The sequence below is a fragment of the Colletotrichum chrysophilum genome (assembly GCF_026319265.1).
Source record: "Colletotrichum chrysophilum strain AFK26 chromosome Unknown scaffold_40, whole genome shotgun sequence".
NCBI classification, from domain to species: domain Eukaryota; kingdom Fungi; phylum Ascomycota; class Sordariomycetes; order Glomerellales; family Glomerellaceae; genus Colletotrichum; species Colletotrichum chrysophilum.
In genome coordinates this window covers 287,494-302,926 of record NW_026517327.1, presented here as the reverse complement: position 1 = coordinate 302,926, position 15,433 = coordinate 287,494, and the positions used below count along the sequence as shown (strand labels likewise).

Genomic DNA, 15,433 nt, shown 5'->3' with positions numbered 1-15,433 from the left:
TCCCAAATATTGAGGTTGAATTGGCGGTGGAGGCAAAAAATTGGCGCCAGAATGATGTTCGCAGTCGCACTTTTGTAAGTTCAGATGATGCAATTCTTGCTGCACAGAATAATGACTGACCTTGTGCAGAATCACTCTCGTGTCTGTGCTTCGGCTTAGCACAATCAACGACTTCATGAAAACATCTAATCCCACTTGTGAGTCTCAAGTTCGATCAAGAACCTCTCATTCGATACTCATGCCAGGACTTTAGGGGACATCGTTCCAATTTCGAACTGGTCGTTTGTTGAATTAAACGGCTTCATCTTCTGCTCCTGCATGCCCGCTTTCCGAGATTACTTCCGACGAATGTTCCGGCGCAGGAGACAAACGATGGTGGAACCCGCGTTTCCCAATGGAGGCGCCATGCGGACCATTGGAAATGCCACCATTCGACGACGCAATAGACTTCATGAGCTTGTGTCTATTGACAGCGATGATAATGAGCCTGAGCACCAACTGGAGGACATTGGACATAGAGATCCAGCGGTTGGGCGACTGTCCACTGGCGTTGCTACCCCTGTTTCTACCCCTAATGCTCGTTCCGATGAAGCAATCCCGGCTCAAAATGGGGCTTCATCGGATGAGATCACGGCTATTCCATCACGACCTGAAGAGATGGATTTGGCGGATCTGAAGCATCTCGCAACGTTAGTGTCTGCCGGTGGAGGAGAGTAGCATGGGTGATCAATATGAAGTTGTCGCACATTTAAATTTCTTGCCTCTTTTCACGTGCGTTGCAGTGTTCTTGGCGTCTGACAAATGCCGCAATAAAATGCATATTTCAGCAGCAACAGCAAGATACGATGACGTTGGGTCGAACTTCTGTCATTTCGCAGCTCACCAGCACAGCCTAGAGATTTCCGTTGGGCTTTCCTCTCTGCGCAGCCATAGTTTGTCGGAGGTCTTGGCGAACCGTGGTCGCTTTTAAGGGCTGATGGGCTTCGGTTGGCGGGCCTTGGCCTGGGACACATACCTTCGGGATAAGTTGGTCAGCTTACATCGTTTAATCCGAAAGTAGGCCAGCCACCGCTAGTGCTTTGACAGCCATGGTCCGTAACTCCGATATCAACTGACTGCGCCCAACCTCAAGTCCGACCACCAGCGCATGTTGGTCTTGGAAGACAGACTACAGCGATGAAGGATTCATGAACCGGCCTGCTCAGCCACCTATATGCGCATTCGCTGAAGCATGCGTGATGAGGAAGATGATGATCAACACTTGGCAGAGGCCATTACGATGCCCCGAGTTTGCGCGTCTCACAGCAGAGACATTCATCTCAACGAAAGATCTTTGTTCAACAACAAAAGGTCTTCAAATGGTCTTGGCAGCAAATCATATATAAGACGTGTATTTCACCAGTTCGGCTCAACAATTGTGAATACCGCCCTACATCCAAAAACTGTACTTGAAACCCAATCTACGCACGATGATGAAGCTTTTCACTTTTGCCTCCATTCTACTCTTCAGTAGCAGCGTTACTGGAAGTCCGTTCAACAGTACAGCTTATGACTATGTCGTCGTAGGCTCAGGACCTGGAGGCGGCACTTTAGCGTAAGACTTCTCTTCCGTTTTCTTTTCTATTACTGACGCTTTCCAGCGCAAGCCTTGCTCGCGAGGGTCACTCTGTTTTCCTCATTGAGGCTGGAGGCAACATGGGTGACGACAATCTTCAACGGATCCCCGGATTGTGAGTGATTGATTGCTCAATATATACAGCTCTGTTCTCATGGTCTTCATTCACAGGGCGGATGTCAACTCGGAGCACCCGGAGATGTCTTGGCAGTTTTTTGTGTCTCACTACCAGAATGAGACTCAAGCTCGTCGCGATCGCTATTTCACCTACCGTCTTCCAAACGGCACTCTCTGGTACGGCATCGATGCTCCCGAGGATGCAACCCCGTAAGTCACGTACCGAGTCGAACCTAGGATGAACACTGATCATGGCTTTAGACTAGGCATATACTATCCCAGAGGAGCTACCGTCGGGGGCTCAGCTATAGCGAATGCCATGAATGTGGTTCTCCCTCCCGACAGTGACTGGAAGCATTTCGCGGAGGTTACAGGCGATGACTCCTGGGGCCCTGAAAACATGAGGTCGATGTTTGTCGAGCTTGAGAGAAACACCTACGTGCCTGAAGGGACCCCAGGCCACGGCTTTGACGGATATATTTCCGTAGGAAGCCCCTCACCTCTTGCCATAACCCCAAAGCTGACGGAAATCAGACGAACCGAAACAACATTTCATATGTAGTCGACCGCCCGGGTGTCCTCCGTGTGGTTCAAAATGCCATTTTCCAGACGGAGGGCATAGAAGCACCTGATTCCGAACAAGTCGTCGAGCTAATGGAGAGAGATCTTAATCGCCCTGACGCTGATCGCTACGAGATTCCTGGCGTGTATCAGATACCTTTACACGTTGACGAGAACCGCCGCAGAAGCAGCCCTTGGAACTACGTCGCCGAGACTTTGGCTTCGACCAGTGAAGATGGAAATTCACGATACCCTTTGACTTTGAGTACCCACAGCCTTGCGACACGAATTCTGACGAAGAAGTCCGGCCCTGGCTTGAAAGCCTATGGTGTGGAGTACATGGTTGGAGAAGGTCTTTATGAGGCCGACCAACGATATGACCCCTCGGTCGAGCCACAGTTACGTACTGTTACGGCCAGGAAAGAAGTGATCATCTCGGGTGGAGCATTCAACACTCCTCAGATTCTCAAGCTCAGTGGAATTGGACCTCGACAGGAGTTGGAGAAATTCGGCATCCCAGTCGTTGTTGAACTTCCTGCCGTTGTAAGCAATGGCTTCCCCGCAAGAAATCCCTTCACACTGACAGATTTACCAGGGGGAGTTTCTCCAGGATAACTACGAGGCAGGCATTAATGTTCAGTCCAACATAGCATGGGAGAACAGCCCCTTCGCAAGATGTACGCCTGATAGCCCGGAGACCGACCCCTGCCTTGCGCAATGGGAGGCCGGCTATGGCGCATATGGCGAGGCCGCTGCTCCCATCTTCATGCTGTATGGAACCAACCATTCCAGAAACGCAGACTCCGATCTCATCATGTTCGGTGCGGCCGGTGGCGTCTTTGATGGTCACTACCCTGGATTCAGCGAAATGACTTGGCCGCCAACATCCTTCTTCTGGGCTGTTGTGAAGATGCAAAACGGGAATCCGACAGGCACCGTGAGGCTTCGATCGTCCAACCCCCGAGAGACCCCAGAGATCAACTTCAACTTTTACCAGGAGGATTCCGAGGTTGATATCGCTGCTCTTTCCGAGGGTCTGGAACATCTCATGTCCATTATGAACGCCACTGGAGAGCCGTATCAGCCCTTCGAGGTGATTGACCCCCCGGCAGATCGTTCGCTTGAGCAGCACATCCGAGATCACACTTGGAGCCATCATGCCGCTGGCAGCTGCAGAATGGGCAAGGACAGCTCTGATAGCTGTGTCGATTCAAAGTTCCGAGTTCATGGTGTCGAGGGACTTAGGGTTGTCGATGGCTCAGTCTTCCCCAGAGTACCCGGCGGGTTCCCTGTTGGCGCAACATACGCTGCCAGTCGGAAGGCATTTCATGACATCGTCAGCAGTGGGGAAATTTGATGTCCTAATAGCCGGCTTTCATAATTGCATCTGAGTTTGGCCAAGTATAATAACTATAGGATGGTTTCAATTCCGATGCTGGTCTGGTTTTCTGTTCTTTTTGGTCAATAGTAAGTAAGGACACGGAAAGTTGAAGGAAGGTTGTCATAGTTCGAGACTCATATGAAATATTTGTTTTCTTTCCTAATATCCTAATCCCGGCTCTTACAATACGCCATATCCCACAGGCGAGGACCGCGATTGTGGAGTGCGACTCGGACATCCGGGGCTCTGTACGGTATTTTCCTTCCGCCCTTTCAGCGAAGTACGCCCCCTCGCAGCCGAGAACCATGGCGAATACAGCCGATGGGACGGGGGATAGACCTGAATGGTTTAAGGGCCTTGGCATCCATTCGCCCGGCGTGGATCACCGAGTAGCCGGTAAACGCCGCGCATGAGTCAAGACATTCCCGAATAGCAGTCACAAGTTGACGATTAAGGATCGGCGTTAGCAATCATTTAGTTCGGATTTGTCTATTCGGGCATTAGACTGAATTGAAATCCTTACAGCACAAGATTATCGTACGACCAGAATATGCTTGGATGTACTGTTTAGACAAAATGCTTGCCAACGTTCGGGGTCGCCAGGTTACATGCTGGCCGGGACGCCGTAAAGACGATTCGGCCCAATTTTCTTCTCAGTCACAACCATTGTTTTTCGGGCTTATTTCTAGGCCAAGGACACATCTCGGCAGAACGTCCTCGATGTCTTGAGACCTGAGGTAGCACATGACTAACACTAAAGGTCCAGTCTCCTGAATCTCTCATACCCTTTTGATTTCAAGTTACTTGGCTCAATTGTATCAGAATCTTTAATGGCGCATTTAAGCCATCTCAAAGGCCGAATCATCAAGTCTTTCCATAAGACAAGCTAAATGGCTTGGTTCATCATCCCACGAGATTGCGTGATAGCGGGGGGACATCGCGCATTGGTGGGGCCAATCCTGAAGAACGATCCAACATTGGAGTGACAAGAACTCAAGTCAATTGCGCCTTTCCAGCGCTTCATCACCAGCTCCACTGCAGATTAACAGAATGTGCGATAAAAGCCATGGGGCTGCAGCGACTGTTCTCAGATGGTCTGCATGTGGCTTCGTTGCTTTACACGCTCTGACTGGATGGTCCATAGTCGTTACATCCTAGCCCACTAGCAGACAGCGCGTATCACGATGGCCGACGAAAAGGAGATTCAGCCTTCGGTGAAAAGTCCCCCAAAGGGCAAGACCGTCAGCGAGAAGAACGCCGACGTCACGTTACGGCTCCTTGAGCAGCACGGCGATGATTTCGGTCCACTTACCCCCGAAGCGGAGAAGAAGCTGCGACGGAAGTTGTACTGGCGCATCATGACGCTTCTTTCTGCCATCAACATCATGCTTTTCGTAAGTTATATTCGCAATATGAAAGTTTGGTCGATACTGATTACGTCTTCCTTCTTTAGGTCGACAAGTCGACGCTGGGATACGCTGCCATCTTGGGTCTCTTTGAGGAAACCGGTATTAGGCAAGCGCAGTATAACAACCTGAACACCATGTTCTACGTCGGTATGGATACCTGCTCGAATCCAACGTAGTCAATGCTCACTTTTCGTAGGGTACTTAGCTTTCCAATGGCCTGGGCACTATCTGATGCAACGTTTGCCTTTTGGCAAATACGTTGCAATCACTGTCTTCATTTGGGCAGTGATCATCTTCCTGCACTGTGTCGCAACCCGATACGCTGGACTTGTGGTGATGAGACTCGCTCTCGGCGCTGCAGAAGCCGTAATCGTTCCCGCAATGGAAGTCACTATCGGCATGTTCTTCAACCGACATGAACAGTCTTTCCTACAGCCCGTGCTGTGGATCACCTGTCAAGCAGCGCCTATCCTGACTGGTTTCATCTCCTACGGCCTCCTATGGAGCACTGGCCCGGTCCTACCCTGGAAGCTTCTTCATGTCGTTACCGGCGGGCTGACGCTCATACTTGCCATCTGGGTGTGGATCGACTACCCCAGCAACCCCGCCGAGGCGCGCTTCCTCACTCTCGAAGAAAAGGTCCAGGTCATTCGCCGCGTACACAAAGCCCAGCAAAGCTCCATTGAGCAGAAGCATTTCAAGAAGGAGCAGTTCATCGAGACGATGAAGGATCCCGTGTCATGGCTCTTTGCGCTGCAGTCATTCACGCTAATGTACTCGAACAACCTCAACTACGGGCAGAAGAACCTCATCACCACCTCCATTGGCATCAAACCTCTTGGGTCTACACTCGTCGCCGCAGCAGGTGGTGCTTTTGGCGTGGCCTGTTGTATTGTTGCGACTTTGGCTTTGCGAAGATGGCCAAGTAATCTGGCTCTCCACGGAACAGTATGGTGTATGCCCGCTGTCGCCGGAGGTATCGCGATGATCACGGTCGACTGGGAGCAGAAGATCGGGCTCCTCGGGTGTCTTATCTTAGCAGCGTCGACTTATGGCGTCACATACATCATTGCCTTGGGCTGGACCACATCTACAGCGGCTGGGTACACCAAGAAGCTGACGCGCAATGTCATGTTTATGCTGGGATACAGCGTCGGAAATCTTGTGTCCCCACAGATCTGGATCCCCAGCAATGCGCCGAGGTTTTATGGTGCATGGGTATCTATGATCACGGTCAGCTGGGTAGGTACACCAGTCATCCTGTGGATCATCCGCTTCATCTTGGCGAGAAGGAATGCGGAGAGGAGGGAGTATATTACCTCTTTGAGTGATGATGAGCGCGAAGGCTACGTGGAGCAAGTGGATGAGAACGGAGAGGTTGTCAGGGTCAAGGTTGACATCGCAGTTTTGGACCTTACGGACCTGCAGAACAAACAGTTCATCTACCCCATCTAGTAGCTCGGCAAAGTTTGAGGCTGCAGTTGAAGGCCAAGGGGCAGTCCTGGTCGCCAGGCAGGAACGTCACACATGAGAGAACTCGTTCTATTCCGGTCGGCGGATGGAGTATGGCTATGTAATGTTTGCTAGGATGATAGTCAGCCCGGTCATAATAGTTAGCCCGGTTGTAATGAAAAACACATTACAGCTTGAGATATCTCTCGTGTTTGGTGTTGTTCACATCTGTTGGGAACACATAATGTGAACAAGGGAGCGGGCATTAGGAACACTCTAGACCCGGCGATAACCCGCTGGCAATTACCCCTGTATACTCGTATTTCCTACAGTGGCTGACCTCGTCACATGCGGAGCGGCTCGTCGCCAATCTTGAATGGTTTCAGCGAACGAGAGCGTCGCGATAGCCATCACTGGCGAGAGATGTCTACGAGTGGTGAGAGGGGGGGAGTGGCGGATGCAGGAGTTCCAGTGTGATGTGACGGAGGTATGACTGGAGAAGTTGGAAGTTGGCCTACTTGACCACTTAAATGAGAGACATTAGCGACGTCGATGAGGCTTATTTTCAAGGCGCCGTCGTCCCAACCATCCCCGTAGACGGCCAACTATCCGTGTGGGTGGGACGCTGTGTTTGGCAATTCGCGGCGCGTCATGCGCTAGCGAACTTTCCTATCTCAGAGTCGACTTGCCTTTCTGACATTCAAAAGGCAAGTCGGGAGCTAAGATTCTCCGTCAGCGACCAGAAAACTTGCTATTTTGGACCAGAAACCAAGGGAGGCTGGCCTTAAAGATGGGGAACTGACTCGGATAGGTAACTTTCCTATCCTGGACATCCGAGATTGGAAAGTCTTGATGCAGGATCGGTCGTAGAGCGCGGGGATTGCGGGGAGCATGTGGGGGTTGTCACTGCAGAACCATATCCCTTAGTTTCTGGACCCTGCTCGAGCCGCTGTCTGCGTCAATAAACGGCACTTTAATGATGGGATTGGAAAGTCGTTGACAGGATAGGCAAGTGATTACTTCAAATAGGCAACTTTTGGTCCTTCTGGACATCTTCGCCGGCGCTAGAAGTTCAGCCCAGAGTGCGGGATGTCGTGAATGTCCTTGGTAAACCCGCGGATTGCTACCTCGCCTCAACGACAGCACTGTGATACATCGAGGTAGTCCCGCGTAAGTTCATGCCCTTGTGGGGAAGTCAGCTGGCCTTGAGGTCGCTCTGGAATATCTATTTCAATGCTCGCCCTCTCTGACTAGAGTCGTCTTGTTCTCTTCCTCCTCAGCGCCCTTTGCCTTCTTTGCCTCCTCTCCCAAGCATAACACGGCGGAAATACTGTCTCAAGTGACCAAAAGGCCATCCACCATGTATTCCGTACTCGTGCCCGCGGTGGCATTGGTGCTTGCCGTCCTCTACCTCATCGTATATCCCGTCGTGGAGTACTTCCGCGACCCCAAGAGGCTTCGACGCTACCCTGCCTTCAAGCCCCTGGCTGGCCTCACAAACCTCGTCTTCATGCGAGAGGCCGCTCTCGGGTTTCGATCGAAGACTCTCTATGAGAAGCACAAGAAGCACCCTGTGCTACGCATCGGACCCAACTCCCTCTCATATGGAACCGTCGATGCCATCAAGGACATCTACGGCCATGGATCCAAGTGTCTTAAAGGGGAATTCTATGACACACTGTCCGGAACCCACTTCCATTTGGCAGATGTTGTCGACAAGGCCGAACATGCTCGAAAGCGCAAGGTCCTTTCGGCCGCGTACGCCCTCAAGAACCTGGAAAGTTGGGAGTACAAGGTCTCCGACAAGGCGGAACGATTCATCCGTGGCGCCGACAAGGCTTGCACTGAGCCATTGAAAGGTGGACTTCGTCCAGAGTCCGAAGATCTCACATTCGACTACCGTGCCTGGACCAACTTCTTCACCCTCGATGCTATTGCCGACATTGGCTTGAGCGAGCGTCTCGGGTTCCTCGATCAAGGCCATGATCTTGTTCGTGCTGAACGTATGGATGGCAGCATCCACGATGTAAACTTCCGAGCTTGTCTGCACTCCACAGCACTTGCCCAGTCCATCACGGTCTGGTCCGCAGAGTGGTACAAGTTCAACCAACGACTCACATCCTACCTGTCGCCAACCTTGCGGAAGTGGTGGGGCCTTAACAAGGGTTGGGACGGTATTGTCTATCACCGAGCTACCAAGCGCCTGAAGCGGTATCAGGCAGGCGAGAAGTTGTCCGACTTCTTTCAAGCTCTGATGGAAGATAAGAATGGAACTCCAAACGGTCTCGACTGGGGTGAAATCGTCGCCGAAGTGTCTATTATGATGAACGCAGGATCCGACACAACAGCAATCGCGATGAACAACGTCATGTATTGGTTGTTGAAGAACCCAAGATGCATGGCCAAGCTGCGGGAAGAAATCGACTCGGTTCTCGACCCGGATGAGATCGTGGCACCATACGACAAGATCAAACATCTGCCGTATCTGCGCGCCTGCTTAGACGAGTCCCTTCGTATCGTGCCGCCGACCACCTTCGGTTTGCCCCGTCGGACACCTACGGAGGGCGCTTACATTCTTGGGGACTTCATCCCGGGAGACACGACAGTCTCCATATCGGCATATATCGTTCACAGGGACCCCAAGATCTTCCCAGAGCCTGAGTCGTACATACCGGAAAGATGGCTTGGTGATAAGGGTAAAGATCTGCAGCCATACTTTGTCAGCTTCAGTGCGGGAGCGCGTGGCTGTATTGGTAGGAATATCAGCTACCTCGAACAGACTGTACTGCTCGCGAGTGTGTTGCACAGGTACGAGTTTGCCCTGCCATACCCCGAATGGGAGCCCGAACGGCGGGAAGCAATGAACTGTATGCCCAATGCAATGCCATTGAAGGTATGGCGCCGAGAGATCAAGTCGGAGGAATGATTTCGGTAACTATGCTATGGGTCATGACTGGAATGAGTAGACGACAAAGCGCATCAGCACGGATTAGACAAGTCGCACAAACAGTGCGACGAGGAGATATAGAAATTGACTTTATGATGGTGGAATTTGAAATATCGATGATTATAAATAGTATCTACAAGGAAAACATCAGTTCACATTCGTCCCATCTCTCAGCTTATGTGCTTTCCGCGTCGCGCGCCCGGGCATTGGCGTTCAACATGCCGGCAATGGGCATGGATGGGGGCGAGGGCGAGTCTTCTTCCCAGCCCCAAGCTTCTCTAAGTTGGGCTCGTCTGAAAGCAAGTCAGTCAGCAAAGCAGGTTCCGGGGGTGTAATGTAATCGGGCCGAACAGGGGGACTCACGCTGCGTGAGTAGGCCATCCTAGTCTTCTATCGGTTTTTAGGAGGATTCTATACAACTCCTCTTGTTCTTTTCGGTCGGTAAACCGGTCGCCTGCCATGGCAATAGCTATACACCCGTTGCTGTTGTCCGCATATTAGGACCTTGTTTTCGGAGCGGGCAGTGTGGGGCCAGCGGGAGACTTACACATGAGCCGGTGCGGTTCGTTCGTTTGCCTGAGTCCAAAGTATCGTTAGCCGCTAGTATCTTTGACGTAGAGCAGCTCAACTGAACGAGATAGACTTACCACTGCAAGCCCGCATATCACTCGGACAGTTTGCTTCAATTCTTCCTCCATCACTCGGAAAGCGGTTCCGAGCCTCGGAACCTTGGGATTGTGTGCAATCAACAACATGCGCGACAGATGATAATGTTGCAAACCGGTGACCGCTGCATCCGTAATGTACTGTTCCTCCGGAAGGAATAAACCGGCGTCCTGGTTCGCCCACATGGGTTGAAAGTACCATGGCTTTTCCCTCCACCAGTCTTCCAGCTCTTGCTTCAATTCGACGTACGACCTTCCATGGTGGTTTTCTTGGCCATAGCAGTGGCTAAGGCATGCCGCGCATATACCTATGACCTTGTTGGCGTAGTAGCAGTCCGCCGTAGTATCGTCAGCCTCTTTACGTTCCAATATCCTTCGGATGCTCGGAAAGAAGTTCGGGTGCACGGGCCGAGTGTGAACGAAAGCCATGTAAATCTCCTGCCGGAGTGCAAGCCAGAATGCTGACAGTCGAAGACTACTGAAGTCGGCGGCATTCGCCTGCGCGGCTAGAAGGATCCTGGTGCCCATCAAATGAGACTCGAGTGTCATGGAACCGATGTCGACCTCTTCCGTGAACCGAAGGATCACCACCGCTGCGAGTAAGTTGTCGTCAACTACTGCAGTCGATGAAGACAAGGCCGGAATCAATGACCGAAGGCATCTTTGGTGGTACCTATCCGCAATAACGGCATCAACGCCCATTGTACGACTCAGTCGCTTCGCCGCAGCCGAAAACATGGCATTGAGTAAGGTTGGACAATACACCGCACGTTTGGGGACTACTCTCGCAAAGTGTCTCCCGCTGTCGCACAAATCAAAAAGCGGCGCTAGGCTGTCGATGAAGTATCGGTACAAGAACGCCTCTTGGCGGTCTCGCAGAGGCCACAAAGGCGTTTCGACGTAGGTTCGGTCATGGGGGGTAAGAGTGTCATCGAAATTTGGTTCAATCGGTTCGAGGGCGAGATGGAAATTTGGGAAATCCAAGGTGATCTCGCTTCCGAGATCGAGGCGCTCCCATGGGATCACGATGGAAGAGGTAGTCGTATTTGCGTTCGAGCTTGGTGTTTCAGCATGAGCCTGTAGCTTTGGTGAGCGATTCACCGCCTCGGAAGTCGTCGAGTTTGTCGATCGTCTCGGTCTAGCTGGCCGTTGCCTTCTATCCGCACCGCGTAGATCGCTGTGAGAGCCTCGGGTGCTCAACCCCGAATTTCGGGAACTTAGCTCCGGCACCGGTGAGTTCGGTGCCGAGAGCAAAGCCAGGTAATCTGGAGAGTCAGCCCGGCGTGGCGCCCCAAGATACACATTGGTCTGGCCGTCACCTTCGCCGTTTGGGACGCTAGAGGCGTGAATGTTGACAACATCTTCTGTCTCGTCGACGAAGCTGAATGATCGATTCGTAGTCCGGACCCAAGTCTGATTGTTGGCAAAACTGTACTCGCTTCGGGCAGCCCCTGACCCTCTTTCCGGTTGAACACTTTTGCGGAAAGTCTCTGCTTTAGTTCAGTTGCTCTTTTTGATGCTGGTCACGTCAAAGACGCGGTTGGTCACGAACCTGGGGTTTAGCGTATGTCTGAACCGGACAGAATAGCCACGCGTACATTCAACGCCAGACTTGCGGCAATTTGAACATGTTGAACGATTGGAATCACCTAGCCTGGGTCAACAAGGCGCTGGACAATCAGGGGAATTTTCTCCGAGTCTGAGGAAGAGGGGGGCTTGGTAGTCATCCCCAGGAGGTCGGTTCAGATCCCAGTTGACTGGCACGGCGAGATGACAGATAATGCACATCGCACCATGGGCTCGCTTACATTTCAGATGTCTAGTGCGTGGAACCAATCAAAAAGTCAGATAACAAGGTCTTCAATAGCACGATAGACGCCAATGTCGAGTAACGTGGAGATGAAGGGCACATAGGCCTGAGGGTGTGGATGATGCGCGGCTAGGGAGGAAGAGGCGCAGGGACAATATCCATCCCACCGGTTGATATCCCACCGGAGACAACTCACCTTAGTCTGCAGATCTGACAACACAATAAATTGTCAGCAAACAGGTATTAAACGGCGTATTGAACCTCAACTGGCTCTTTCAGGCAATTATGCAAGAGATGTCATCCGGTCTCAGCGATAGGGCCGAGATACGCCACGAAAAAAACAAACTGCAGAGCGCGATGAAAAGGGAAAGAAAAGACAGAGAAGGAAAGACTCACATTACACGGATTCGTCCGAGTCTGGATACGGCTCATGTTCTGGACCCGCCGGGTACTAGAGGCATCCTGCATCTCTTCGATGCGCCGACGTGCGGATGCACCGTACTAAGGCAGTGACGTATGAGAGCCTGTGGGCAGAGATTTGCTACTGGAGGGCGACGTGGGATTCATGGGGGAGGAGCAGAGACACAGAGAGACGATTGTGTGTGGTAAACTGGTTTGGTGGTGGAGGCGAGACGTGTGTTGCGGCGGTGTCCGCCCGGCGAAGTCTGCGGTTCTTGGTTTATGACAACTTTGGAATTGCTCTGTTCGGAGGTGTTGTAGGGGCCGGTTGACTGAACCCGGCCCAAGCGGGAAAGTCTTGGGTAACAGGGCGAATTGGCGCGCGAATGTTGGGCCTTCGGGGGCCTCGTAGAAAAAAACAAGGGAGACGGTGGATTGAAAGGGGGTCAAATAGGAAACGCGAGGGAATTAGCACACAAGTTGCCTATTCCTTGTTAAAACGGCAACTTTCCCCCGCACGCCATGCATCACCGCTAAACCGACAAACTCCACCGGCGCCGCTCTAAGCTCGTGGCGATTAGCTGATGCATCGACCCCCGGGGGATGCATATGCGTCCCTGAACTTGGCCAAGAATCCCGCGGTTTATAAACTGTTGGCCGCCAAGTGACTGTCTAGGTAGGTTGTCAAAGATAAAGCCTGGGGAAATCTGGGGTGAAGGTGCCTGACTCGGCTCGGCTGGGCTGGGTATTGGAGAACTGCCGGCACGCTTGTCATTTGGGTTAGGTTCCCCGTGATTGGCTCGCAACATCGTATCGCCATCCTCTTCCCCGGATTTCATATCAGATGGATTGATGGCATTGTCTGATTTGGGTCATTATCACCGCGGACGATGTCTTGTTGGAGCGGTTTAAGGCAGCACGGCGGCCATGTTACCATTCAGCTGGGTTATCGATGTTCATCCAACGCGCGCTAAAAGGACGAAGACGTGCGAATGATCACTCTCAAGCGCAAAAATAATACCAGACTTCTTCAACGATATAAGATGTTGGTTTACCCCAGATTCTAACGGACATCTGCTCCATAGAAGCCTGCTATCACCAGATCTAAGAACCACCTTGTCTCATAGCCCACCCCAATCCGCCTTCTACTTCCTCTAAGGAAGATTGTTGTTAGTCTACCCCGGTATGCTGCAAGCCAAGATGGACACCAAAGACCCCAAGGAATCTGTCCAGCACAAGGAGTCTGTGCTGGACAAACTCTCCTCCGAAGGCCGACTTCCACTAGAGGAGCTTGACTCAATAGAACAAACCGAAACTGGCAAGTTCTCGTGGCTGGTGTCTATCACTGCGGCCATCGGAGGCATGCTCTTTGGTTATGACACCGGCATCATCTCTGCTGTATTGGTGTACATTAGTCAAGATCTTGGACACACCCTTAGCTCATCCGAGAAAGAGCTTATCACCTCGATCACCTCCGGCGGGGCCTTCATCGGTGCCATTTTTGCTGGAGCCACGGCGGATCACTTCGGACGAAAGATTGCCATCTATGTTGGCTGCTTCTTGTTCACCGCCGGGGCCATCCTCCAAGCCGCATCGTTCTCCCTGGCAGTTATGACAGTGGGCCGCCTTGTAGTCGGCTTCGGCGTTGGCTCTGCAGCTATGATCATCCCCATGTAAGCCTTGAAGTCCACCCTATGTAACAAACGAAGCGAAAACGAACGTAGACTAACCATGACTAGGTACATTGCAGAGTTATCTCCGGCCAAATACAGGGGCCGCATGATTGGTCTCGACAACATGTGCATCACGGGTGGACAGCTAGTAAGCTATGGCGTCGGTGCTGGCTTTGCGCACGTACAGGGCGGGTGGCGGTACATGGTTGGGGGAGGCGTGATTCCAGCCATAATCCTTGCCTGTTTGCTGCCTTTCTGCCCAGAGTCTCCCAGACAGCTCATCTATCACGGTAAGTCTGAGGAGGCCGAGAAAGTCATTCGAAAAATCTTCCCGAACGGGACGGAAGAGCAGGTCCAGATGAAGGTTCGACACATCACATTCCACGTCGAGGAAGCGAAGAATATGAACGCCGGCAAGTCACAGTGGTGGGTGCTCAAGCAGCTGTACGTGATTCCCGCAAACCTTCGCGCCTTGATCTCGGCCTGTGGTTTGATGGCCATCAGCCAACTAAGCGGCTTCAACTCCCTTATGTATTATTCCCCGCTCATCTTCTCTCTTGTGGGATTCGACAACCCCGTTGCCGTCGGAACCATCATCGCTGGAACCAACTTTATCTTCACTGTTGTCAATCTTTTGCTCGTTGACAGAGTCGGCCGGAGGAGAATTTTGCTCTGCACGGTGCAGTTCATGGGGCTATTCTTGATCGTTGCGGCGGTGGCTTTCAAATGGATTCCGATCAATCACGACTTATCCCTCGGAGAAGGAGCCACGGTGGGGCCACCGGCTATCATTGTCCTCGTGAGCATGGTGTTCTTTGTCGGCTTCTACTCGTCGGGTATCGGAAACACGGCGTGGCTAAGCAGTGAGTTCTTCCCGATGGAGGTGCGTGCCATGGGCACGATGATGCTTACAATGTCCTGCTGGGGCTCCAACATCATTGTGGCATCCACGTTCTTAACGCAAATGGAGAACACGACGCCCTCGGGTGCGTTTGGGTTCTATGCAGCTATCTGCGTGCTCGGATGGGTCTCCATTTACTTCTGCTACCCCGAGGTGAAGAACATGACGCTCGAGGACATCCGCGAGGTCTTCAACCACGGGTTCGGTGTGAAGCGCGCGAGACAGCTGCAGAGGCAGATGAAGGCCGACAGAGAGATGGGATTGGTTTCGACTGAAGATGTCAAGGTGTAGGTGGGTAGGGCTGAGAGAGTTCAGATTCGCAGACGTAAAGGAGAGTGATGGCGGGGCGAACCCGGCTTTCGCGTGTTTGGGGGAGGTTTGGAAGGCGCTGCGTAGAGCCCGACGGTGCTCTGTGTATAAGCTTAAAGCCGGACGAGATGCAAAGAAGATCATCCACTTACCGCTGCCACTGTCTTCAGACGAAATCGAACTGTATCGGTTTA

The 15,433-nt window shown here is 52.2% G+C and overlaps 5 protein-coding genes across 5 annotated transcripts; 4 read left to right on the top strand and 1 right to left on the bottom strand.

The window, feature by feature from the left end:
* Positions 1–1,469: 1,469 nt before the first annotated feature.
* COL26b_005821 (uncharacterized protein) lies at positions 1,470–3,650 on the top strand (the record flags this gene model as incomplete). The annotated part of the gene is made up of 6 exons (XM_053178656.1): positions 1,470–1,594; positions 1,641–1,730; positions 1,760–1,942; positions 2,015–2,216; positions 2,267–2,836; positions 2,889–3,650. The coding sequence occupies 6 exons, from the start codon at positions 1,470–1,472 to the stop codon at positions 3,648–3,650; spliced, it is 1,932 nt and encodes a 643-aa protein (XP_053037476.1).
* A 1,208-nt stretch (positions 3,651–4,858) lies between these two features.
* Positions 4,859–6,538, top strand: COL26b_005820 (uncharacterized protein; the record flags this gene model as incomplete). Its single annotated transcript, XM_053178655.1, has 3 exons — positions 4,859–5,068; positions 5,128–5,230; positions 5,280–6,538. The coding sequence occupies 3 exons, from the start codon at positions 4,859–4,861 to the stop codon at positions 6,536–6,538; spliced, it is 1,572 nt and encodes a 523-aa protein (XP_053037475.1).
* A 1,357-nt stretch (positions 6,539–7,895) lies between these two features.
* On the top strand, positions 7,896–9,461 carry COL26b_005819 (uncharacterized protein; the record flags this gene model as incomplete). Its single annotated transcript, XM_053178654.1, has 1 exon — positions 7,896–9,461. One exon carries the CDS (start codon positions 7,896–7,898, stop codon positions 9,459–9,461), a length of 1,566 nt encoding a protein of 521 aa, XP_053037474.1.
* A 196-nt stretch (positions 9,462–9,657) lies between these two features.
* COL26b_005818 (uncharacterized protein) lies at positions 9,658–10,333 on the bottom strand (the record flags this gene model as incomplete). Its single annotated transcript, XM_053178653.1, has 3 exons — positions 9,658–9,775; positions 10,030–10,058; positions 10,130–10,333. The coding sequence occupies 3 exons, from the start codon at positions 10,331–10,333 to the stop codon at positions 9,658–9,660; spliced, it is 351 nt and encodes a 116-aa protein (XP_053037473.1).
* A 3,223-nt stretch (positions 10,334–13,556) lies between these two features.
* On the top strand, positions 13,557–15,221 carry COL26b_005817 (uncharacterized protein; the record flags this gene model as incomplete). The annotated part of the gene is made up of 2 exons (XM_053178652.1): positions 13,557–14,029; positions 14,096–15,221. 2 exons carry the CDS (start codon positions 13,557–13,559, stop codon positions 15,219–15,221), a joined length of 1,599 nt encoding a protein of 532 aa, XP_053037472.1.
* Positions 15,222–15,433: the final 212 nt, after the last annotated feature.